Source organism: Diceros bicornis, chromosome 26 (assembly GCF_020826845.1).
Source record: "Diceros bicornis minor isolate mBicDic1 chromosome 26, mDicBic1.mat.cur, whole genome shotgun sequence".
NCBI lineage: Eukaryota > Metazoa > Chordata > Mammalia > Perissodactyla > Rhinocerotidae > Diceros > Diceros bicornis.
The window spans coordinates 35,345,354-35,371,400 of NC_080765.1; the positions used below are offsets into that span (position 1 = coordinate 35,345,354).

The 26,047-nt window shown below is 47.8% G+C and overlaps 1 protein-coding gene across 1 annotated transcript in view; it reads right to left on the reverse strand.

Moving 5' to 3' along the window:
- Window positions 1-1,514: 1,514 nt before the first annotated feature.
- BMERB1 (bMERB domain containing 1) overlaps window positions 1,515-26,047 on the reverse strand; it is a 111,680-nt gene continuing 87,147 nt past the window's right edge. The window contains exons 3-6 of the mRNA XM_058569997.1: window positions 13,445-13,518; window positions 6,936-7,050; window positions 5,538-5,620; window positions 1,515-3,068 (exon numbers count right to left, since the gene is read on the reverse strand). Coding sequence (XP_058425980.1) covers window positions 2,956-3,068; window positions 5,538-5,620; window positions 6,936-7,050; window positions 13,445-13,518 — 385 coding nt within the window. The 3' untranslated portion in view covers window positions 1,515-2,955. The remainder of the gene's footprint in view (window positions 3,069-5,537; window positions 5,621-6,935; window positions 7,051-13,444; window positions 13,519-26,047) is intronic.

A 26,047-nucleotide genomic window follows, 5' to 3' on the forward strand; every position in this document is an offset into this window, starting at 1 on the left:
CCCATGGGCCCTTGGACCACTTCCTCATCTGTGAAGTGGAAGTAATGATAGGATCTGCCTCATGGGGTTGATGTGAGGAGCGGACAAGAAAATGTGCACACATGGCTCAGTGCACGGCGTAAAGCTCTCGATAAATCTTACTCTTGTTATTATCTCCCTTCCCCTCCGGCTTCCAAAATGAGCGAGTCTGGCTGTGCAGGACCCTGTGGTCTGCAAGGTTTCCCAGCTTTGTAGGCAGCTCTGGGATCCGGGAGCATCTTGAATTATTACTTTCTTCTGCTCTTCTGTGAAAGCCTAAATAAGTGATGTTCTTTTGTCATAAAAAAGATCAATAGAAATAGCAGAAACATAAGTTAGGTCTAGCCCAGGGCTCAGGAGATGTACTAGAGGCAGGATTTTTATGAAGGTTTCCATCTCCTTCGGCTGGTCGGATCGGTGAGTGACTGCTCTCTAATTGGTCTGAGGTCAGGCCCACATTTTCTCCGGGGAAGGGAGAGTGGTGGGCCCTCTGCAGCCTGAGTTTTTATTGCAAGAGTGGGAAGCATCTGTGTAGTGGGTTACATAGTGTCCCCCCAAAGTTCACATCTACTTGCTACCTCAGGATGCGACCTTATTTGGAAATAGGGTCTTTGCGGAAGTAATTAAAGGGAAGGATGAAGATGAGATCATGCTGGATTTAGGGTGGGCCCTGTATCCGATGACTGGTGTCCTTATAAGAAGAGGAGAGGACACAGGCACACATATAGAGAAGGTCGTGTGAAGATGGACGTAGAGATTGGAGCGATGAAGCCAAGAATTGCCAGGAGCCACCAAGAGCTGGAAGGAGCTGGAAGAGGCCAGGAAGAATTCTTCCCTAGAGCCTGCAGAGGGAACATGGCTCTGCTGACACGTTGATTTCACACCTCTGGCCTCCAGAGCTGTGAGAGGATCAACTTCTGTTGTTTTCAGCCACCCTGGTTGAGGTAACGTGTTTTGGCAGCCCTAGGAAGAGTCTGGCTTCATGCTTGGTGTAGGGCAGGGAGGGGGCCCCTGAGGCCAGCGTGGTGGTACTGGCAGTGGCCTCAGGGCACCTCTTCAGCTTCAGGATGGCAGGAAGTGATGTGCAGGCTGAAGCTTGGACGGAAGCAGAAACACACACCTGAGGCAGAGGGGGAGGGGCTGAGGGCATGCTGCCCAGTGGGAGGGGCCGTCGAACCAAAGACTCTGGGGTCCTCAGTTAGAAATATTTTGTGTCAGCTTGACTGGAGACACATTCAGATCAACTTTTGATTTACAAATATTTTGAAAAATGCGACCCATTAATGGCCCACTAACTTCACTACGAGGAGTTTATCTTAAGGAAATCAGAAATTCAGATGAAGCTCTATCCCTCAGGATGTTTATCGTGGCGTTATTTATAATACTGAAAAATTAGAAACAGCCTAGATGTCCAATAGTGAGTAAATGGTTAGATAAATTACGGACTATCCACCAGATGGATTACTAAGCAGCCATTGTAAATATTTATGAAGAGCGTTTAATGTTTACAAAGAGCTTTTAATGACGTGGCAAAACGATAGTGATATAAAGCTGACTGCAAAAAAGAAAACTGGTTATAAAATGGTACAATCTGATGCCAATCATGAAAAAAATGCATAAAAAAAGACAAACAAAATATGCCAAAATGTCAGAGCGGTCTCTAGTTGGAGAAATTATGGGAGTTCAAAAAAAAACCCAAAGAACAAAAAAACTTCTTTATACTTTCTCTACTTTTTAACTGATTTACTATATACATGGATTACTTCCATAGTCAAGAAAAAAGTAAAAACGTTAAAAATGCCGTGTACACGGTTTCCATTTTTATTTTCTCCGATGGAAGATTGCACATCAGCGAACCTTGAGTTATGCTAACTACTTAGGCCGGTCACAACACACACACGTACAGAGAGGTCACACGGGCTGTACCGGGCTGGCTGTAGCAGATGTACATCAAGTTACACAGGTGGAATTGTTAGGCTGGTTAACACACACCACCAATGATGGGACACGGTTGGGTCAGGCAGCCTCTCCCGCCGCCGCTGTTCACGGAGGTCTGTGTGTTAGGCTGGTGAGTGGCGCCCTGCGGGCACTCCCTCCGGTGGCCCCCGGTGGGTGAAGAGCCACTGGGGCAGCATCTGTTCTGGGTCCCCTTCTCGTCCGCCCTTGCCTCAGTGTTGGAGCCTCCAGCTTTCTGCTACCTCTTCTGAGCACTGGGGGGCCCAGCCCAGGCCCCATCCCCGCTCTGCTCCACACACCTGGGGCAGACATCGCAAGGAAAGGAAGAGCCAAGACAGAATGGATATGCTCCTGGTGTGAACCGTGCCCAGACACAGGAGAGGAAGAAGCGGGAGACGTGATCACAACACCACACACAAGCTTAATCTTTACAGCCGGGCCCTCTGTGTCTCCAAGACGTGCGGGCTGTGTGGAGCCCTCCAGGGCACAGCGCCTGGGAGAGGACAGATGGGGGACGGGAGCTGTGCCCGTTTGGGGCAGGCCTGACAGCAGAGCTAGGAGGGTGGATGGGGGATGTGTCTAACATGGTGCTAAATTGTTGAAAGTCATGACTATACAGACCTGGGGATCATGCCCCTCTCCCAGTTCATTCACACGCTGGGTTAGATACAGCTAGATAGAAGTGGAGATATACTTTTTCGAGGGAGGACCTTTCCTGGTGGTTGGATAAACAGTGAGACAGACTCCTGGGTTTGGCATGCTCTGGGAAGGGCCATGCGACGGTGAGGGACTCCCTATTGCTACACTCTGTACAGGACGGCCAGGCCCTCCCGCCGCACCCACGGCCCCTGGCAGCAGTCACGGGCTTGCCTTCAACCCCTTCGGCCTTGGAGAGCTCTTGAGCCCCGGTGAAATGGGGGCTATGAAGACAAGAGGGTGGGAGTGGGGTCCCTGTGGCCCCGGGGGCACCCCACGTGGGGGCTACATGATACTGCACTGGGTGGCCCCACAGCAATCTTTGATGAGCGCCAGCCCCGTCTTGGCCACTGTGGGCTTACTAGGTGGAGGCTCTGCTTTCTTCTCTGCTCGGGAGCCTGCAGCAAGGTAGGAGTACAGAGAGAAAGGGGGGAAAAGGGAGAGAGGGAGAGGTGAGGTGAGGAGAGCCCTGACCTGAGCCCCAGTCCCATCCCAACCCCTGGCCAGGCCTTGCTCCAACTCTACAGATCACCAGGTGGTCCTGGTGACTGTTCCTACCTGTGGACCCACTGGCTTTCAGTCCTTGGCTTCCAACCACAGCTTTTAGTCCTTTTCCTATTCAGTTCTCCTCACCATTGTATCTGCCAAGCCTAGCACAGGGTCTGGTATTCAAGAAGTATTTGGTGAATGGATAAATGAGAAATTTTGTTCAAGTCACTTCAATCTGAGGGCTCATATCTTTCAATTCTGGAAAATGCACACATTATCTTTTCAGATACCCCCACCTCTCATTCTCTGTTATCTCTCCTTCTGGAATGCCTATTATGCATAAGTTGGACCTTCTTACTCTATCCTCCATGTTTCATAACTTCCCTTTCATATTTTCCATCTCTTTCTCTCTTTGTGCTGCATTCTGGGTAATTTCCTCAGGTCTGTCTTCCAATTTAATGAACCCTCCTTCAGCTGTGTCACTGTGTTTAATCCATTGAGTTTTTACTTCAGTGACAGTAATTTTTTTAGAAGGCTAATTGCTTGCAAGTCTACCTTTTCTTTTTTCATAGCATCCTGTTATTTCATTTTGGGTTTTAGTCCTTCCCTTATCTCTTTAATCATTTTGAATATACTTATTGTCTCTTCTAGATAGTCTGTTATTTCTGGTTCTTGGGAAGACATTCTCTTTATTGCATCTACTGACTGCTCTCATGGTGGTTCAAGTCTTCATGAGTTTTAAATTTTTATTGAGAGCTCATCTTCATGGGGGTTGTTTTATCTGTAGGCTGTGTATTATGTGATGCTGAAGGGTTCCTACTGAGTGATTTTGCATTTTCTTTGCTGGGGTCCCAGAGATTTCACTGGGTTTATATTAGTTTTAATTTTTCAACATGGGATTCCAACACTGGATAAATAGTGTAAATTTGGCCCCCTCACTTGGCCCCCAGCATGTGGTACAGGCTTGGTGTCTTGATTTCTTGCCAGAATTCTTTTTTCTATCCATAACCCTACATAGAAGGCAAGCTTCCTTGCTCCTTCTCCACAGTGTTAGGTGCAGTTTTTCTAATTTGCCTTTGATGGAAGAGACAGTCCATTGAGGACACTGGACTTAGGCAGGGACCACGTGCCTTATGATTTTAGGGGCCTGCAGAAGTGACCATGGCCCTTCTCTTTCTTTATCCCCCACATTCTATAACCGTGTTTTCTTGGGATGTTAATGGATGGTCAGGGAAAACCAGGTTTGTGGCTGTAGTAGACAGTGGCAGCTTTGGGGTTTTGTCATCCTAGTAAGATTTCCACTCCCTTTTCCTCTGGTAACAGCTCATGTCCCTGTGGCTACAGGAGTGTGCAAGTGACACAGAGCTGGCCAATCACGGTATCCCAGCCTCTTGGTAACAAACAGTGTTGGGCCTAGGAGGTGGGAACATGATCCAAGAAAGGCCAATGGGAATCTTTCCCTGAGATTTATATGTTTAGATGCCAGGAGAGAATGTCTATGGTGTTGCCCTGCTGCTGGCAAACTCTAGAGTTCTCTGGCCCCATGGAGAAGGCCTGTGTCGCAGGAGAAAATGAAGCTAATGTGCAAACAGGGATGGAGACGAGAAATGGAAGAAAAGAGACAGCATCCCAACAGTGTCCAGTCCCTGAAGCCCTAGTTCTCGTTGCTCTTCTTCCAACAAATCCCCTTTCTTCCTTAGGCTAGTTTGAATTGGGCATCCACTTCTTATAGCTGAAAGTAACCTCACTGGGTCAACAAAGAGAAGACAGTTCTTTGACAGCAGGATGTATTATCATTTCAATATGCTAATGGACATTGGGACCCTCCAAATGGAGGGTCAAATACGCAGCATTTCCCAAACTTATTTCACACGGAACCCTTTTTGTTCTGAGTATCTTGTGAGGCTGATATTCTGAGGCGCATACTTCGGGCTCCACTCCTCCAGAGATTCCAACTCCAACAGAGGCCAGAGCCCCCTGAGCCTCAGTCCCCACCTTCTTGCCTCAGTGGCCATCCAGCTTCTTCTATGAAACGCACCAAAACGTGATTAGAGACCAACAGCTGCTGCCAGGACCAGCTACCTGGCTTGCAGAACCCAGTGCAAAATGAAAATGTGGGGCCCCCTGTTCCAAAATTCTTAAGAATTTCAAGGCAGCAACAGCAGAACATTAAAGCAATCACAGTACCCTTCTAGGCTCGGGGCCCTGGGAGACTGCACAGGCTGCACGCCCATGAAGCTGGCCCTGACTGCTGCCATCCTGTGCCCAAGTTGGATCTCTAGAAAGCATTTTGTTGTATCCCCTCTGACTCCCCTTTCTCTTTTAAATGCCCTTTTCTCTTGGATGGGGGGAGGAGAAGGAATAAGGTCTGCACTCACTGGCTGGAGATTTGGTTACTTTGTCTAGAGGTTTTAACTTGATTCTCAGGAAATCGGCCATTTCCTTGTCTTCTTCCTGCTCCCTGTGAAGACAGATGTGTAAAGACAAGAGGAAAGTACAGTAAGCGAGGAAAGCATCAAGGAACCGACGAAATGAGGTAGGAGGTTAAGTGTGTGGGACCAGGTATCAGGCTTTGTGGATGGTGCATGTATGTTGTTATGTGTTACATGTGAGTGGTGCATGCAAGTTATTGTGTGTTATGTGTGGGTGGCATGCACGTTGTGTGTGGGGTGCATGCATGTTGTTTTGTGTTATGTATGTGTGCGTTGTGTGTTATGTGTGCATGGTATGTGTATGTTGTGTTTGATGAACCTGCTCTGAAGCAGAGACACATATCAACGATAGAGTAAATGTCTACCTGGCGCTAGGGTGAGACCCCAGGGCAGAGGCAGGGATATCACAAGAGCCACCCTCCCTGCTGGGGGTTCAGTGAGCTGGGTAACACCTCTCCTGACCCTGTACCTTTAAGTCACCCTAGACACCTGTGCTCCCATGATTTTGGGGGTAGGTCTCAGAGAGCAAGTCACTTCAGCTCTTCCAAGGGTCACCAGGAGCAAAGTCAGTTGGCCAAGCCTGGCTGAGCCAGACAAGGTGCATCCCAGGGGCCTAAGAGGACCCAGGAGGACACAGAAAATAAAGAGGAAGTTGCCGCCTGGGTTGGAAGAGGCCCTGTGAGCCTCTGTCCTGTGGAGAGACAGAAGGCTTTGTTCCAGGACAAAAATATTCAAGAATCGACATTCACATCTTTGCTGTGCCTAGCCTCCTTGGGAGACTTCAGATGCACCACGGCTCCAGGGTTGTCCAGATCAAGGTGGCAGGTGTGTCTGCAAATTGGAGACCCCCAAGGCTAAGAAAGGGCATTGGGGCCACCAAGGAGAGGGGAAAGGAAAGAACAAAGCTGGGAGGTGTAGAGGGCAGGCAAGGAAGCAGATCAGTACAGGGGGCAGAGTTTCTGTAGGAACCGACAGAAGTTTCTAGAAATTACCTTGATGAGTTGAGAGAAAGCTTAGTGAAGAGAATGTCTAAGAAGCTCTGCAGTGTGTTATGTGTTGAAATTCCTTCCTGGTCACCTCCTGGAATGACTTTCACTTGAGACCCACAGGACTTTGCAAGACTTTTTAGAGCTGGATTTGAGTTTCTCTTGAATGTGAAACGGGTCCTCAGGCCGGAAGGCTGGGGTTCATTTGGATCCATTGTTTGGGGAGCCTTTGCCAAGGCCATGCATGTTGGGGCAAGGCTGTGAGTCCCCAGAGCAGACAATGGGTTTTGGAAGGAAGCTGAGGGTTGAGTTCCAATAGCCTGGTGTGCGGGGGGGGGGGGACACGCCGCCCACTCACCTTAACCGCTCCACCTCTGCGTCGTCCACCAGGAAGTCTCGCTTCTGTACCAGTTTGTGGATCTTCTGGATTAGCTCGTCCTCTCTCTGCTTCTGCAGCTTGGTTTTTTCTTTTTCTGGGAAGATGAAAACATCAGCAAAGAAACAGCTGAGTGGAACTGTTGAAAGCACTTGAGTCCGAGGGGCCAGGGTTGGAATCCTGCCTCTACCATTTCACTCGCTGGGTGAACTTGGAGAAGCAACCTGACCTCTTCAAGCCTCAGTTTCCCCCTCTGTAAAATGCACACAGTGAGGCTTACAGGCAGTGATGTTAGTAAAGGGCTTAGCATGGAGCTCAGCCAGTGGGGAGCCCTCAGTGAGTGGTAATGATGTAGCCAGGGGCCACACAGAAGGCAGAGGGTGAGGAGAGCCCGGGTGGAGGCGCGGGAGGGAACTGCTTATAACGAGAGTCAACCAGTCTGTCAGAGGAAAAGCATCCGTGCTGGTGGCATTAGTCCTGTCCCAAATTCCAAGGGCTAGAACACCAAAGAGTAAACAAAGAAGGGGGCTGGAGGCGAGGATGGAGAAAATGAGGGCAGAAACTTAAACCTGCTTCCCGCTCCCTCTGCTCAGACCCCTTCAGAAGATAAAAAACGTGGGCAGCGTGTCGTCTGCCCGCCTAGGACTGGCGCTGACAATTTCCTCTAGATCTGGAGGCAGAACCAGGGGCGAGGGGAATATAATATTTGGTGAAGCGAGAAAGTTGGATTCTCCCGTTAACCAGAGGGGACGTGGGGAAGGGGTGGAATTGCCGGCAGACCGGATTCCCGGCCATCGCTGAGTTGATGATGGTGGCATCACTCCTCCTGTGGGACGTCCTGCGGTCCAATTCCCCAAATCACTCATCAGCATCACACAGCCTTCCTGCTCTCTGCAAGTGAGTTAACCACGCGCCCTGGCTCAGCTTGCTCAGGGCGTCCGTGGTGTCAGTGTCCTCTCCAAGTAACCAACGACGGCCCTCCCCAGATCTTTGCCAGAGCCACGTAAGGACTGGCAGGGCCCTCAGGAACTGGCAAACCTCCCTCCCCAAGTTATTTATCCCCATTTTCTCTTGGGGGCCAGGTCAGGCACCCCCAGCCTCCCCAGAGACTCAGGGGCAGCCCTCTGCTCATGCAGCCCCTCCCAGCAACTCAGGGAGAAGCCACCTACTCAAAGTGCCACCTTACAAACCCAAGTCTCCACGCCACCGGCCAGTGGTGCTCACCTGCTTGTGTGTGTGCCATACCTTTCCTGCCGGCATCCCCCACCTGCCTCAGGTATTACAGGTACCTGCCTGTAGGCTCCACCCACCTACCTGTAGGCATCACTTACCCACAGGCACCACCCACCCACCTGCAGGCACCACGACTTGCTTGGTCACGTGACCCTCTTGCTTGCCAGCATCGCCCACCTACTGGCTGATGAGAAGCCCCCGCTTGCCAGCCTCACCCCCTGCTAGCTGGCATCACACATCTAATTCCTCTCCTCTCCCTGTGCTTGCTGACACGACTCCCCAGCTTGTTTCTCATCTTCTCCAGGCCCAGGCCACCATCATCTCTCCCGGGACTGTGCCGTGGCCTCACAACTAGTCTCTCCGGCCTGGAGCCCCTATCAGTGAGTCCTGGCTGGAGAATCTGACGGTCCCGGTTTGACACCCCAGCTCCTCCCCTTCCTCGCTGTGTGACTCTGGGCACGTTCCTCAACCTCTCTGAGCATCTGATCCCTCAACACATAATCATAAAGTTGTTGCAAATTCTAAGAGAGATAAACCAAGTAAAATACGAGGCTTCCTGCCTGGTGCTTAGTAAGGGCTCCTGAACACTCGGCTGCTATTATTATTAGCTGTTATTTTACATCGTCACTGTTGTTTTAATGATTAAATGGCCTCCAGATTAAACATTTACTGCATCAGGCACACACACACAAAATACTTATTTAATGAAGGACAAGCCAATCTCATAGCATAAGTGTGTAAATGGTAGGTGCTTAATAAATTGCAGCTAGTATAATTATATTTGTATTATCGTGAGCTTTACATTTTCATTTAATCTAGATTTCTCACCCTCGGCACCATTGCCATTTTGGGCTGGATCATTCTTTGCTGTGGGGGCTGTCCTGTGCACTGTAGGATGGTTAGCAGCATCCCTGGCCCCTACCCACTAGATGCCAGTAGCACCCCCCCACACACAGTTGTGACAACCAAAAATGTCTCCAGACGTGGCCAATGTCCCCTGGGGGGGCAGAATTACCCCTGGTTGAGAACCACTAGTTTAATCCTTTGCAACAACCCTATGAGGGAGACACCATTTCTGTGTCTCTACAGCCAGCTCTAAGCGTCCCCAGCTCTGAGGCGGCAGTGGTGGCAGTGGCAGTGGGATGAGACATCTTGGCTTGGCCTGGAGAAGCCCTCGAGTCAGGGAGGGCCCTAGGTGTTCTCTCTGATCACAGTCACCCGCACTCACGACTGAGGAGCTGGAGGAACGTGATTTTCTCAGCAGTTCAGCGTCTCCTTTCCTTAATACTTTTGCTGGTGTGTTGCCGGGAACATCATTTTTTTCCCCCAGACTCAGTTAAATCCATCGAGAAACTTGGCACTGGTCCAGGGATTTACACAGAAAGACTCTTAACAAGGAATCAGAGAGGTGGTGGGGAGAGGTGAGTAGGAATGCAGGAGAGGAAAGAAAGCTTAAATATCTGAATTTCCGCACAAAAGTGGCATGGAAGGTGCGGTTTCCTGGGGAACCAGTGGGACTGGCCTTGAGGACCTGGGCGCTGTTCTAACTGACACTGGCTCAGCACAAGGTTGACATAGGGAGCCATATTATAGAAAAGAAGCCATATGGTAACTTTGAATGACCTCTGATTAACTAACCCAGCTGGACATGCACCCTCCAGGAGGTACACATGCTCTGTAGATTTATGCACATCCAGCAAAACAAAGATTATCAGGAACTAATACGAGACGTCTGCCTCCACGTGGAGACCAGATGCCTCCCCCGCCTGGAGAGCAGCCCCCTATGTAACTGGCCTGTAGTCTTTGTTCTGGAAGATGGTTCTTTCAGACATTAGCCAGCCATCTTCCCCCTTGCTAGCAAGCTCTAATAAAACCCTTTCTCTCCTACCACCTTGCCTCTCAACTATCGGCATGTCTTGGGGCGGGCAAACGACTCACCTTGGGCAGGAACATAACTGGCCCTATGACCTTGTTCCAAGTGTTTCTCAGCGGGCCAGTCGATGGCATTTCAGACAGAACACACTCCTCATGTGGGACTGTGCCCACGCTGCAGGTTTTTGTGTCCCTGGCCTCTGCCCGTTGAGCGTCAGTACTGATCTCGTCTTTATTTAAACTTTTGGTGTTTGGTTCATCCATGGGGTTTTTTGGCATGAATTTTGATATTTTAAATATTACATTAAAATGTCATCGATCCTCATTACTGAATGTTTTGTGCTGCAGCTGAGAGCCTGTTCTCCTTACCCTAGTCCCCTTCCTGGTCAGTCATGCACCCCAGTCACTGTGTCAGCCAAAGACTCCCGCTCCCACTCTAGAAGCTGCCACGGCCCCAAGTGGACCCCTCTGGCCTGAGGTGGCCTTGGCTGGCCTCACACTCATGTCTCCTTTGACTCGGTGGCTCCCAATGTCCTGCTGAGCCAACAGTGAGTTCTGGGAATCCTTTCTCCCAAGAGGGAGATGCCAGTCCACGTTGGGTCCATCAGAATCTCCTGGGAAGTTGAAAATTGGGACTCAGGGGCCCTGAGAGGTGGGCTCTTGGGTGGGAAAATCACGAAAGGGAGACGGAGTGGCTTTGCTTGGCTCATGTGCTAGAGTAGGAAACTAGAACCTGCACCCAACATGGAGAGAGAAAGAGAAAGAGAAAGATCCAAAGAACATTCCAACAGCTTTCCTGCTTCTGGTTCCGGACCCTGGCGAGGGCTGAGCTTCCTGCTGAGTTGGGATAAATAGTACACACCCCCTCCAACTTCACGTCTACTATGATCCTATTTGGAAATAGGAACTTTGCAGATATAACGAGTTAAAATGAGGTTATACTCATTAGAGTGGGCCCTTAATCCAATGACTGGTGTCCTTGAAAGAAGAGGAGAGGACACACAGATATACCGAGGAGAAGGGCCACGTGACGATGGAAGCAGAGATTGGAGTGAGGCAGCGACAAGCCAAGGAATACCAAAGATGCACAGGCGCCACCAGGAGCTGGAAGCAGCAAGGAAGGAATCTCCTCCAGAGCCTTCGGAGGGAGCAGGGCCCTGCCGACACTTTGACTTCAAATTTCTGGCCTCTGGAACTGTGAGAGAACAATTTTCTGCTGTTGTAAGGCACTACGTTCGTGGGAATTTGTTACGGCAGCCCCAGGAAACAAATACAGTGCCCTAGGGTTCAGGAGTCTTGCCCTTCTGGTAATTGCCGGTTTTGTGCTTACATAAGATTGGATAGGTTTTTGTAACTTTCAACCAAACTATCCCTCGGAGGGCTATAAAATAAGAGAATTGAACCGGCCTGGTGGCTCTCAACCCTAGTTGCTCATCACCATCATGGGAGACGCTTTTAAAAATGACCAAGGCCATAGCCCCATGCTAATCGAATTGGAATTTCTAGTGGGTGATGTCTGGACTTTGCAGTTTTTTCCCCCATTCTTTTATGGGTTTATGTTTGACATTTAACTTTCCGTGGCAACAGTTTTATTGAGATATAATTCACATACCAAACAATTCACCCGTGCACGTTGTTATTCGCAGAGTTATGCAACCATCACCACGATCAATTCTAGAACATTTTAATCACCTCAAAAAGAAACCTTGTACCCATTAACTTTCACCCCCTTTGAACTAGGACTGTCTGCTCACTTGTATATTCCCATGGCCCCCACAGTGCCTGGCACCTAGGAAACGCTCGTTCAGGCAACGGTATCTGACAGTTCTACTATCATTGCACACGCTGTCGTTAGAACAAGGATGTGTTGAGCACTCCCACGCTTTGCCCTGTTACCTCACGCATATTCACAGCAACCATGTGAGGGTGGCATTACTGGCTGCATTTTACAAACAAGGAATTTAAGGCTCAGAGAAATTGCGTTGTTCTGTGAAGGTCCTCTAGCTGGGAATCCTGGACTCAAACACAGATCACCGGACTCTAAAGTGGTGCTTCTCAGACGGGGGGGATATTTGCCCACTCCCACCCCCACCCCCAGCCAGGGGATATTTGGCAACATCTGGAGACATTTTTGCTTGTCACACCTGGGAGGGAGGGGGATGCTACTCACACGTAGTGGGTAGAGGCCAGGGATGCTGCTAAATCCTACAACACACAGGACAGCCCCCCTTCCAACAGAGAACTCTCCATCCCCAAATGTTCCTAGTGTTGAGGCATTTGGAACAATGCCCTGTTCTAAAGTGCACTGTCCTGCACTTACAGCGCAATAATAGCTACACTTCCTGGAACCCACTGTGTGCCAGGAGGTCTCTTTCCACTAACTTGTGAGCACCTTAGAGAAGAGAATAATTTTCTCTTCATCACTACATGCCCAGCGCCTTATCTGGCCTGTGCTGCTTCTTACCAAGACCAGTGCAAGGTTCTTGAGACAGAGTTGGGCTTGTTCGTTCAATCAACCTTCCCTTAGGACCTCCCAGGCCCTCATTCCTGCCCTCAAGGAGCATGGAGTCTAGAGAGGGACATGTATGAGTCAACAGGAAATTTTTGATAAGAGTAAGCTCCCTGGAGGGCACCTAACCCAGCATGGATGGGCAGGGAAGGCTTTCTTGGGAAAAGGGGCCAAATAAGTTATGACCTGAAGGATGGGTAGAAATTTGCTCCATTAATGATAATAATAATAATAACAATACTTTATTCAGCACTTCCCATAGGATGGGAACTGTGCTAAGCACTTGACATATTTTTCCCCTCGGTCAATCCCTCGACAGCCCTCTGGGGTAGACACCACTACTGTCCCAGTTTACAGATGAAGAAATCGAGATTTAGTGAAGTAACTTGCCCAAGGTTATGTCATTAATAAGTGACAGATCTAGGTTTGACTCCAGAGTCAGAGCTTGTAACCACCATACTCTGTCCTCAAATCGGATAATAATAATGACAATTGCTAATATTTGCTGAACTCTCACTTTGGATCAGATATCAAGCTAAGCATATGGCTTGCATTGCCTCACTTATCACAATGAGATTTATACCCAGTGAGCTAGATACTGTTAATATTACCAACCCATTTTCAGAGGAGGAGAAACTGAGTCTCAGAGAGAGAAAGTGACTTGCCCAAGGTCCAGAAGGTGTCCAGAATTAGGACTTGAACGGGGTCTCTGACGCGGAGTTGTGTTTGAATCGTGCGATCAGGGAGCACCACAATGCAAGAATGAGGCTGACCTAGGAGAAGGGATGAACTGGGGCTTCCAGACCTAAAGGGTACAGACGGGACGGCTGGGGGCTCTGAGCAGCTGCGTGATGGAGGTGAAGTCCCAAATGGTTACCTGGGATGGCGACCAAGTTCTGCAGCTCCTGCTTCAGGTTCATGATGTCATTACAGAGCTGGATGTCATCCATCCTGGGGAAACAGGACACCGCATGACAGCAGGTTACAGTGACAGAATATTCCACACCTGAGCACCACCCCGGTTCCAACAAGGAGGGTTTGTGGGTGGGGGTGGTCCTTTGTGTGAGCCACACATGCTCTTTATAGAGGTTTTCCCCCAAAAGAAAACAAAAACTGCCCATTATCCCACTGCTTAGAAACGATCAATCCCTGTTAATAACACCTTGATGGAGTTCCTTCCAGTCTTCACGTGCCTAGTGAGCTCATGTTGCAGGGTCAGTGCTTTCTTTTATCAGCTATGTTAAAAAAATTTTAAACATTACAGAAATTCACAATATGGAGAAAATCTGCCTCTGTCCTTTAGAGATAACCACTGTCAACAGTTTGGTATATATTCCTCCAGATTTTAAAAAAACGTTAAATGGTAAATTTTTTTAAATGCTTATACTACCATATATGACATCACTGCTAATGTACAAAAACATTTTGTGATTTTCCTTTTTTCCCTCAATGATATATCTTGGCATCTTTCCATATCGGGACACACAAATCTCTTTATTTTTGATGGTTGCATAGTATTCCATTATACCGATATACAGTGATTTATTTATTTCCCTATTCATAGACATCTGGGTTATTTCCTAATACATCTCTAGGATAAATTACTAGAAATAAAGAAACTCCTAGAAATATAAATTCCTAGAAAGGCAATGGCTGGGTCAAGTGACATGTACACTTAGGAATTCCCAACTTGCCCTCCAAAGAGAAGAATTACGCATGATATTCCCACCAACAGTGTGAAAGGATGCTCATGCCTAAAATCTCAGCAATCAGATTGCACATACAATTTTGCATTATGCATTATAGTTTTGTGTGTGTGTGCTACAATGTTAACTCATCTTACTGTAAGCAACATTTGTAATGGCTGCCTGGAATTTCACCAAGGAGATTTATCAGGGCTGTTTTCGCTATGCCCTTATCTTGGTTACTTAGGTGGGTTTTTCAGGTCGTTTGTGCTATTTTAGCCACTGTGCGATGAACATGGATTCATATAAGGCTTTTTCTTCCTGTTGGATTATTTGGCGTGTGGGCTATAGAGTCTCAGAAGTGGAACCACTTAGTACAAAGGGCTTGACATGTATAGAGTCGTTGAGATATATTTTCAAATCGCTTCCCCACGGGTGGGTGGGTGTGTCTTCATTCTGCACGTCTTTATGGAGTGTTTACTATGTCTGCCACTGCCATAGGATCCGGGGATGCACCAGCCTCCCCTGCCCTCATGAGCTGACATTTAGGCGGGGCGAACAGAGGGAGAACATAAATGCAATGCAATATGGGGTGCTGTGAAGAAGAGTAAAGCCAGAGAGGAGAAGGAGTAGTGGGCCAGTGTGGACGCATCATCCTCCTGTCCCAGGAAGAGACAGAGGGAGGCACTAACATTCTCAAAGGGCTGACTGAGTCCACACAGTTAGAGGGGGCAGGACTGGGACTAGAAATCGACTCGTCTGAGTCCATTGAGCTTTCTGCCTCCTTCCACAGTCTCTTCATCAGGAACCTGGTCTGCCGCCTCTGTTCATCCGCAGACCAGCTTGGGGGCCCCCGCCCTTTGCTGGTCGAGAACTGCCCATGTTACCCAGTCCAATCCCAGCATCCCAGCTGCCAGGACAAGCGGCAGGAACATCTCACTTCAGCTTGTGTTTCCTGTTGCCAGAGGCACGCCAGGCATTTGTCACCCCTGCCCTGGATTGTCCTAGCAGGTGGCAGCTGCCTTGAATGAGCCTGGGGGCTTGCCAGGAGGGCGCAGACTGTTCCCATGAGTTCCTGTTGGGGATCGTTCAACTGGAGGGGCTCCAGAATCCTTTTCCACGACTAGTGCGGAGGTCAGGCTACCTCGGTGGTTCTCACTGAGAATGATTTTGGTTCCTGGGGACATTTGGCCATGTCTGGAGACAGATTTGGTTATCACAACTGGGGTTGTGTGGCGGCTGCTCCTGGCATCTAGTGGGTAGAGGCCAGGGATGCTGTTAAACCTCCTGTAATGCACAGGAGAGCCCCCCTCAACAAAGAATTATCTGGTCCAAAGTGTCAATTATGACGAAGCTGAGAAATCCTGGGTTATAGTGACAAAATTGACAGAGGTAACACTGATAATTTTCGAGAGGTAAGAGAAGGAAAGATGGCAAAAGGAACAAAAGAGAGATAGGTAGAGGTTAGGAGCAGGCGTTTGGGCACCAAATAGCTCTAGTTCCCAGGGGCCGTGTGCCAGGATTCAACTTCTCTGAGTCTCTTTTCTTCATCTTTAAAATAGGCATGAGAATCGTACTTCCTAGGATTATTATGCATGTCAAGCGCCGAGCACGTGCCTGGGACATACATAGTAAAATGCTCAATAAATAGTTTCTACGATTATTTATCAGCTGTTAGAAAGAAGCTGGGAGACAAAGGGAAAGAGAAAATGACGCTAGATAAGCAGTTTATTTGACACATGGAGCTAACATGTACAACCTTTAAAAAAACCCTTTAATGATTGTATTCCCCTCTATAAAAGTTTAAATAACATTCTTATCTGATTGTAGAACAGATCCCTGGTCAGTGCAGAAATTTTGAAAAATGCAAACAAGTACAAAGAAGGAACCTAAAATTATTCACGACCTGGACCCATGTGCACCCAGAGGCCACTGTTCCACTCCGAGTGTTTTGGTATTTTTACTGGTTACGCCAGTAACCCAGGTGTGATGGGCTTGTCTTGGAGACCTTAGCCCTCACCCTCTGTCCATCTCAAAACCTCTACTCAGCATGTCAGTTAGTCCGCCCAAACACATCCAGATCCACCAAACATTACCAAGTAAGGTGGAATTTGTCTGAAGCTCTCATGGGGACTCATGCTGCAGAACTCCAATCCCTATTGGAGAGCACTGTTGTTTTCCTCAAGTTTCTCATGCTGACAGCTTCCCGCCTCTTCTCTCTCTCGATACCTCTTCCATGCACCTCCCGGCCAAAGGAGGACCCTCAGATCCCAAATAATTCAGCTCTGATCTTCAACATACAAACTCCAGGTGGCAAAACCAAACCCTGGTGGATCTCTGAATGTCCTCCCAAGAAAGAAGCTTGTTCCCCCATGCCAAGCAGTCTCTCAGAGTATTCGCCTAGTAAGAGTCAGATCTTTTTCTGGAAGATGGAGGGATGGGTGCCGCCATTAAGGAAAACAAAAAGCCAACGTTCATTGAGCATTTCCATTTCACTCAGCACTTTCCATGCAGAAACTCATCTAAATTCTCCCAGCAGTCTTGCCGGAGAGGATTTTATCTCTATTTCACAGAAGAGGAAATGGAAGTTAAGCAACACGCCCAAAGTCCCACAAGGGAAAGTGGCCGTTGGGACTCAGCCCAAGCTCTCACTCTTGATCACTTTACAGTGGTGTCTCCCCTCCATGTGGCTGCAGGAGTTGTGGCCGACATGGCTGGTTGCCCACTGAACTGACCTCCCACCTCCCCCTTCTCCCTTCCTTCCAGAGCGCCCGTCTGTTCAGGAGCCACTGTCTCCAGCCCCGACGGAAGCCAGCTGTCTTAGTCCCTCCAGGCTGCTAGAATAAAAATACCGTAGGCTGGGTGACTTCAACAACAAACATTGATTTCTCACAGTTCTAAAGGGCTGGGAAGTCCCAGATGAAGATGCCAGCTGATGAGGACCTGGTGAGGACCCTCTTCCTGGTTTGCAGATGGCCACCTTCCTGCCAGATCCTCACATGGTGGAGAAAGAGGTCATCTCTGTCGTCTCTTTTAAAAGGGCACTAATCCCATTCATGGGGCTCCACCCTCATGACCTATCACTTCTCAAAGGCCCCACCTCCTAATCCATCACACTGGGGATTAAGGTTTCAATGTATGAATTTGAGGGGGACACAAACATTTAGTCCATAGCACCAGCCATGGTGATCCCATCAGCCTTTGCCGGACACCCACTTTTTTCCTTGCAATCAGAGGTAGCCGTGGGACCCACTACAGGCCAGTGAGATGTAAGAGGAAGTCTGCTTGTGGGGGCTTCTGGGAAAGATGAGTAGAGTCCTGGGTGCTGCCCCCTCATAGTCCTGAAGCTGCTGCAGCCACTGTGGTGAGAATAGTATAGGGGAAGTGAGGAAAGAGCCAGACCCTTGGTGACATCCTTGAGCCACCCCCACTGACCCTCAGGCCACCTGTGTCTGGACTTCTTGTTAAGTAAATATTAAATGTCCTTTTGATTTAAGTAGTGACAGCTGACTTGATTTGCCTGGGACCGTCTCAGTTTTAGCACTGGAAGTCCCATGTCCTGGAAAAACTGGGACAGTTTGTCACCCTAGATTTAAGACACTATTGCTTGGATGTTCTGTTCCTTGCAGCTGAAGACATCTTCACTGAAACATGGATGTGGATATGTACATTTTCATTAAAAGCAGGATCAAAACGTACTCACGTATGCCCTGCGCGTTGCGAACATTACATCGTGATGATTTTCCAATGCCATTAAATCATATCGTTCAAAAAACATTTCAGTAGTTCCTGCAAAGCACATTTGCAGCTTGGCTGGAACTTCGAAGGAGCCACATTAGTCTAGTTCTCCGCACAAACAGTGCTGAAGCCTGGAAATCAAACTGTGCTGCTGGCAGCTCGTTCTGGAGAGGGAGATGGCATCTCCAAGAACCCGATTAACGCAGGAAGGAAAAGAAAGCCTGCCCAGGTTGTTCTGCGTCTCAGCCTTTCACGCTGGGATGGTGGAGAAAATCGGTCATTTCACCAGCTTTGGGCAGGGAGAGGTGATCAGGCTCTGTCAGAATAACAGTGCCGCTGCTTTACAAAATTTCTTTGAAAATGACATGGTTTGGAGCCTAATGGAAACCCAGCAGAGACCACAATGTGAAGGCAGGAGCAGATCGACAGAGGAAAAGGTTGGCTTTTTAAAATAATATTTTTTGGGCTCCTTCTTTTATAAGTTGTGGATGTGGTGGACTTCTTGGGCTGGGTGAGAAGAAGGAACGCCTGGTCTTCGAGATACAGTGCTGGTCTGGGATGTGGAGCCTGGATCTGAGTCCATGTTCCACCACAAACGTCCTCTATGACTAAAAGAAAAACTGTGTTTTTCTATACGCTCTACACTTCTGACACCAAATGTGTGGGGTTTTCACACCAAGCAATTCTCCAGTTCTCAGTGGACACTAACTGGGTGTGCTACGATTTAACTCAATCTGACACTAACTGCTCAGAGTTAGCACAGACCCCGTAGGTTGAGGGCTCAGTCCCACGAGACTGCCCCCACTTCAGATGCCAATCGCCGGTCGAGACCACCCGTGCTTCTAACCTGCTAGCCGTAAATCAGGGGTTTCCATGACCCCCTCTTCAGGTTCTATAATTTGTTAGAACTGCTCACAAAACTCAGGGGAACATTTACTGGTTTATTATAAAGGATATTACAAAGCGTACAGATGAGCAGACAGATGAAGAGATACAAAGGACAAAGTAAGAGGAAGACAAGGAGCTTCCATGTCCTCTCCAGGCGTGCCACCCTCCCAGCCCCTCCATGTGTCCACCAGCCTAGAAGCTCTCCAAACCCCATACTTGAGAGATTTTTATGAGGCTTCATCACATAGGCATGATCGATTATTAAATCAATCTCCAGCCCTTCTCCCCTCTGCGGAGAATTCGGGGTGGAGCTGAAGCTTCTAATCATGCCTCGGTCTTTCTGATGTCCAGCCCCCATCCTGAAGCTGTCTAGGGACCCAGCCTCCAAGTCATCTCATTAGCATACAAAAAGATACTCTTTTCATTCTGGGAATTCCCAGGGTCTTAGAACCTCTTGTCTCAGGAACTAGGGTCAAAGAACAAATATTAGAACAAAAGATGCTCCTAGCATCCTTGTCACTCAGGAAATCACAAGAGTTTCAGGAGCTCTATGCCAGAAACTGGGGACAAAGACTAAACATATCTATTATACCACAATGACTTGGGGTAAGTCATTCCCCCCCCTGCACCTCTGTTTCCTCATGTATAAAATGAGGGCTTTCAATAATCCCTGCAGTCCTGTTCCGCTAGCACATAGAAAATAACACTCTTTAGACCCAGCCAGGCCTGAGTGCGGATCTCAGTTCCACTGTTTACTGGCTGTGTGACTTGGGCAAGTCCCATCAATGCTCTAGGTCTCACAGTTGACAAGGAATGATACCTCTGCCTGGGGGTTGTATGGGAATGAAATATGCTTGTGTGTGTAGAGCAGGGAGCTGGTGCTCAGCACGTACGTAGTAGGTGCACAAGAAAGTACTTCCGGCCACCTCTCCACGCTGGGTAAGGAGGTAAGCAGCTGGGCTGTCAGCTGGCAGACACTCCCAAAAAATCTTAGCCAACATTCCTGCGTCAAAGAATGAGTCTCACTTTCGTGTGCTATTTCAATTTCCTCAAACCAAATGGTGCTGAGATGATGAACGTGTGCATTTGTTCTGCGTTCAGTGGATTAATGAGTTATCTCTAGGGGAGAATAAGTGTGGAGACATCTCCAGGGAGGGCTCAGCCATCTCTCAGCATCATGCTGGGGACCAAGGGACCAGAGAGGTGCCCACACACCACGGGCTCAGGTGACACATCTTTGTGACGCATCATTGCAGACCAAGCTGCCTGTTTTCTCCCCGTGGCTCATTTATGGTCTGTGCGTTAACTGGCTTCTCCCTTGGTTGTGACCAGACCCTCATTCCCGGATGTGACACTCTGTTCCCTGAAGAATGTCACCCCCCTCAAGCACGAATTACTCTTCTCTCCCCCAGGGGTTTTCTAGATTGTCTCTGTTTTGATTCAAATAAAATTACTAACACTGAAAAAACTCATCAAGCTGAACTTTTGGAGTTTGTGCCCTTTTCTGTGTGTATGTTACATGTCAATTAAAAATTTACCTAAAAAAATGACTAACAATATGTTTAGTTTGGTTTTAGACCTCAAAGGATACTTTTGGTCTCTTTATACAGCCTCCCTATAAAAATATCAAACAATACAGAAGTATAATTGTAGCTGGCATTTATTAATGTTTTTGCACTATCGGCGCCAGGCTCTGGACTGAGCATTTTACCCAAATCATCTCCATTAACTCTTGCAGCAACCTTATGAGTTGAGTACTATTATTATCAACCCTCCCACGGTGTCAGCAACTTGCTCGGGTCCCAGAGTAAGCGATGGGAACTTGAACCAGGCAGCCTGATCTCCCATCTGGGAATATGAATGTCACATCCCGTATGGTGGTTGGAGTTGAGGGAAGACAGAAATCAGAGCTGTTTGGGGGAAGGTGTCTCAGCTTGAGGTGTCATTTACAGGAGGGGCACAGCTTGGACGGTCAGGGAGAAGGGTACTTGGCACTCAGGCAGAGGGGGCAGCTCAGTCAACACTGACTGTAGAAAGGGGTGTGGTGTTCCCGGGTATGTGACAGTGAAGAGTCCACTCGAATAGGACATATCGGTGACACAGGGGTCTGGGTTATGAAGGACTTGACATGGAGCCATCTTAGGTTCTAGAGTGAGGGCATGGCACAGCAATGCGTCTAGGACAGCCAGTCTGGCAGTCACAGTGATCAGTACGTACTCATCAAGAAGAAAGAGCACCTTCGCTCTAAACTTTCTGTTTCAGGCGCTCAAAGGACCTCCTAGAAGATACGTTTGCTCATGAATCCTCGGCAGGGTCAACAAGCTATGGCCCACGGCCAGATTGAGCCCACTGCCTGTTCTGGCACAGCTTATGCGGTAAGACTGGTTTTCACATTTTTAATGGTTGGAAAAAATCAAAAGAAGATTAACATTTCCAGACACATAGAAATTATATGAAATTCAAAGTTCAGTGTCTATAAATAATGTTTTATTGGAACATAGCCATGTCCATTCATTGATGTGTTATCTATGGCTCCTTTCCCGCTACGACGGCAGAGGTGAGTAATTGTGACAGAGACTGTATCACAGCCCACAAAGTCTAAAATTTTTATTAGCTGGCCCTTTGTAGAAAAATGTTGTTGGGTCCTGATCTTCAGAAGGAACTGTGGGAAGTAATCAGAGACTAACCTAGTTTCTGGAGCTGGACGAGCTGTCACCTTACAAGGATAAGGAAATCAATGCCCAGAGAGGGGAAGATTGAAACTGCGCATGAAACATTGACCAGCTTAAACTAGTTTTGTTTCCTTAAAACAGGTTATTGATTAATCAGACCTTGCTCAATAACTGAGACAGTACTGCGCATGGGCTGGGTGGAAACCCATAGCCCCAGGATGACCCCGGAACCAAGAATCTTCAGAAATGTTGCCACTGGAGCCCTTTACAAAGCAGGAAGTCTTTCAATAAGGAAAATCTGGCTTCCAGCAGCTAAGTAGCTTGATTACCATAAATAGACTGATCTGAGACTGGCCAATCAGCTTCTGCCCTCAACTCCTTAAATTTCACCCCGAACCCTGGATTGAGGAGACAGATTTGAGAGCCTTTCCTCCTGTTTCGTTGCCGGTCATCCTCGCAATAAAGCTTTTCTTTTTCTCAAAAACCAGTGCCATAATATTGGTGTCTATGCACACTGGGCAGCAAGCCCTTACTCAGTAGCAATATTGATCATCGATTCATTGATTTGCTGACTCATTCAATAAATCAATCATCCAGAAAACACTTATTGAGAACGTACTTCATGCTGGGCTTCCTGATTCAATTTTCTCCTCTGAGAGACACCATGAATTGAGACCAGCAACCAAGGCCACGTGATGAGACAGCAAGGCTCTTACCCGCCCCGCTGCTTTGACTGAGGATCCAGAGCACACTTTCTTCTCCGGGCTCCAGGCGGTGCCCAGAGCATATGAGGCTGGCCAACAGATTTCCTGCAGGAGCCTGCTGATGAGATCTGGCAGTTTCTGTGACGGCATTTGTCCTTCTGTCTTTGCATCCTTTGCTTCACTGAAGGATATATTAAGTTTTCTGATTTCATTTCTTATTTTCTACTTCTATCCCCCAGTCTCTTGCCAAGACAGTGCCTAGACTGAGACACATAAATCATTCCCTTGGATGGCTCAGCAGTCTATGAACAGGAGATGGGTTCTGGCCCCGGATTTCCCTAATCCTAGCCCTGAGGCCCTTGGCTGAGTGGTCCACAAAGAATTAAATATGTAGATAAAGATTAAGCTCCAAACAGGTGGGGAGGGCAGGGGAGGAGAAGGAGGAGGAGGAGGAGAAAGAAAGGGAGGAAAGAGAAGAAAAGAGGAAAGGAAACACCATGAATGGCATTGGGGCTCAGGGAAGGCCACCTCAAAATATCCCACAATAGCATACTGATTATTTTGAATTGAAGTTACTTGATAAGCAAAAAGGCCACCCTGACCCTCTCTCTGTTACCCCTAGAAGCAGGAAATAAATCTCCCCTGTGAAAGGTGCTCTCCCTGCATCCTTATCACCAGAGCTAGAGAATTCAGGGCCTAAAACCCTGCATAAACAAACCTTGCTAATTTACTACCTAAAGCCTAAACTCTGCTTAAACTCCTCACTAATTACATACCCCAAACCTGAGTTTCATTGTCCTGTCATTCCTCACAAATTTATGTTTCTTTGTGTAAAAGATACATATACTGCCTGCTTTGTTCACTCTTTGAGCATCATTTCTCTATGATCTCCGATACGTACACATTAAACTGGGTTTCTCTCTTATTAATCTGGTCTTGTGTCAGTTTTATTACTGGTCCAGCCATCAGAACACAAGAAGAGTAGAAAGGGGATTGCCCCCCTCCACGACAACGTCCAATAATAGGGCATTGGTTACATATATAATTTTCCAGCTATACAAGGAAGAACTCAACAACCATAAATTAAAAAATTATTGCCGACTAGCCTTCATTATTTTTTTAAGAGACTCCTTGAGAAAATATAGCCAACATAGAATGGAAGAGGTAAGACACTGAGGGGATAAGGTTGCAAGCTTTAGCAAACAAAAACACAGGGCACCCAGTTACATGTGCATTTCAGATAAATATTGAATAATTTTTACTATAAGGATGCCCCTGCAATATCTGGAACATACCTATACTAAAAAATGATGCGTTGTTCATCTGAAATTCAGATCTAACTGGGTGTCCTGTCTTTTGTCTGGCAATCCTATAAGAGGGAGGCCAGACTTTCAAAATCAGCCTCATTTTCTAAGCAGTTGGTAGCCCAGGGGGCCTGTTCTGTGCTGGGGGAGGAGGCAAGTCTACTGCAGGCCGCAGTGGTTAGAATAATGGCCAGATCTTCTAGCCTTATCCCTCTTCATTCCCACTGGAGCGCCCCCTGTGGACAAGCTTCCAGTGGTGTGGGAGTTTGAGAAGACGGCATTGAAAAGCCCCAAGGAGAATTAACAAATACGGCCAATGGACTGATGGGAGTAGAAAATTGGGGACAATTCAGAAACACGTGCCAAGGCCTTAAAAACATTTAAACTCTTTAGTGATTCAATTTCCTGGATTTCATACTAAGGAGATAATTAAGGGTACCATAACAATTTAGCTATGATTATGTGCAATATAGCCTTGTTTGCAACAGCAAAAAACTGGAAGCAACCTAAATAGCTAACAATAATAAAGGACTACTTAAATAAATTATGGGACGTATGCATAAAAGAATTCTACACAGGCATTAAAAATGATGGTCAGGGGGGGCAGCCCCGTGGTGTAGTGGTTGCGTTCGCTGTGCTCTGCTTCAGTGGCCCACGTTTGCAGGCTCGGATCCTGGGCGTGGACCTACACCACTTGTCAGCTATGCTGTGGCAGCAACCCACATGCAAAATAGAAGAAGATTGGCACAGATGTTATCTCAGGGCCAATCTTCCTCAGCCAAAAAAAAAAAAAAAACAGATGCTTGAAGGGACGTTATTGATATAAGAGAATAAACCACATTTTTAAAAAGCTGGTTAAGAAATATCGATCCACTTTTGCAAAATACATATGCATAGAAAAAAGACAGGAAGACTCCATTTAAAACGTTACAATGATTATTTCGAAGGAATTTTTATTTCCTTCATTTGTTTCTCAGTATTTTTTTTTATAATATGCACGTATTATCTGATATTGTGGTTGGAAAAGACGCTTGATAGGACATCTGGATGATTTTTAAAGTTTTTTGTGTTTTATTTTAAATGACCATGGGCCACGCCTTTCCTTGGCGGCGAACACAGCCAGTCTTGGGTCGCTTCTAGCTGCAACAGAAGCCCCTCCATGCCCTTGGCTTTTCAGCCTCATCTCTAACCTCAGAACTCACATTCCAGGCTAGCAGCCCATCTGCATGCCTGTGTGAATCCTATTCAAGCCTTTGCTCCCTTCAACTCCTCCCCTCCTCAGACCTTTGTCTCAGACTAGTTCCTATGTAGCCTTCAAGACAGCCCCAGCACCTCCTTCTGGAGCCTTCAGATGCTCCCAGACTCCATCAGGTCCTCTTCCTTCGCCACCACAGCATGTCATCCACAGCTCATCCCGTTATCCACAGCTCATCCTCCTGATAATCATCCAGGCACTTGTGTTTCTCCCTAAATAGACTGTGCGTCCTTTAAGGGACTTTGCCTCTTCCCTCTGTGGTTCTAGCACATCACTGCTGCCTGACACATGGCAGTAAATGTGCGATGAAGAAAGGAAGGCAAGCTGGCAGGCGGGCACCGAGGAGTACACACAGTCCTGGATTTTTATTGAAACAAGGCTTCAAGACTGCAAGGACAGGTGGAAAATCTTCAGATCTCATGACAGAGACCCCACAAGGGCAATAGCATCTATCAAAGATGATGAGTCACCCCAGAGAAATCCAATTAAACATCCGTAATTCAAGTGATCCTGCTTCGAATTCTGCTATCAATAGTTTCTATTCTGAGCTCTCTTGGCATTTGGGCCTCCTGGGCCTTCCATTCTCCCACACCTGCTGAGTTCTGGTTGGTGTGGTGTCTCCCCTCCCACCCGTCTCTCCCTGCTCCCACGTCCATCTCTCTCTCTCTTGCTGATACCAGCAAAAGCTAACATTCATTTCAGCACTGACCCAGGTTGGGAACTGGACCCAGCACTATCTCATTTAATCCTCACAATCTATAGGGCAGGTATTATCATTCTCAACGTTATAGAAGGTTCAGAGAGGTTAACTAAATCGCCTGAGATCACAGAGCTGGCAAAGGATGAAGGTGAGATTTGAAAGAAGACACTCTGACTCCAGAGTCCTGACAATCGCCGCTACAACAAACTGGCTAGAGATGCCACCAAGATATACCAGGTTGTCCCCTTCTGCCCCAGTACCTCCATCATTTGCCCCATCCTTGCAGTCAGGGCCTTTTAAAATGCTTTCAAGTAGTGGTAGTTCCAAGATGTGGGCCTTCTTGGGGGAAGGCCTTACCCCCATCCCATAATTTCCACTAGCCCTCAAAACCACCTCAACACTTTACAAACGTTTTAGAGGAGCCAGCCCGGTGGTGCAGTAGCTAAGTTCACACACTCCGCTTCGGCAGCCAGGGGTTCGCAGATTCGGATCCCGGGCGCGCACCGACGCACCGCTTGTCAAGCCATGCTGTGG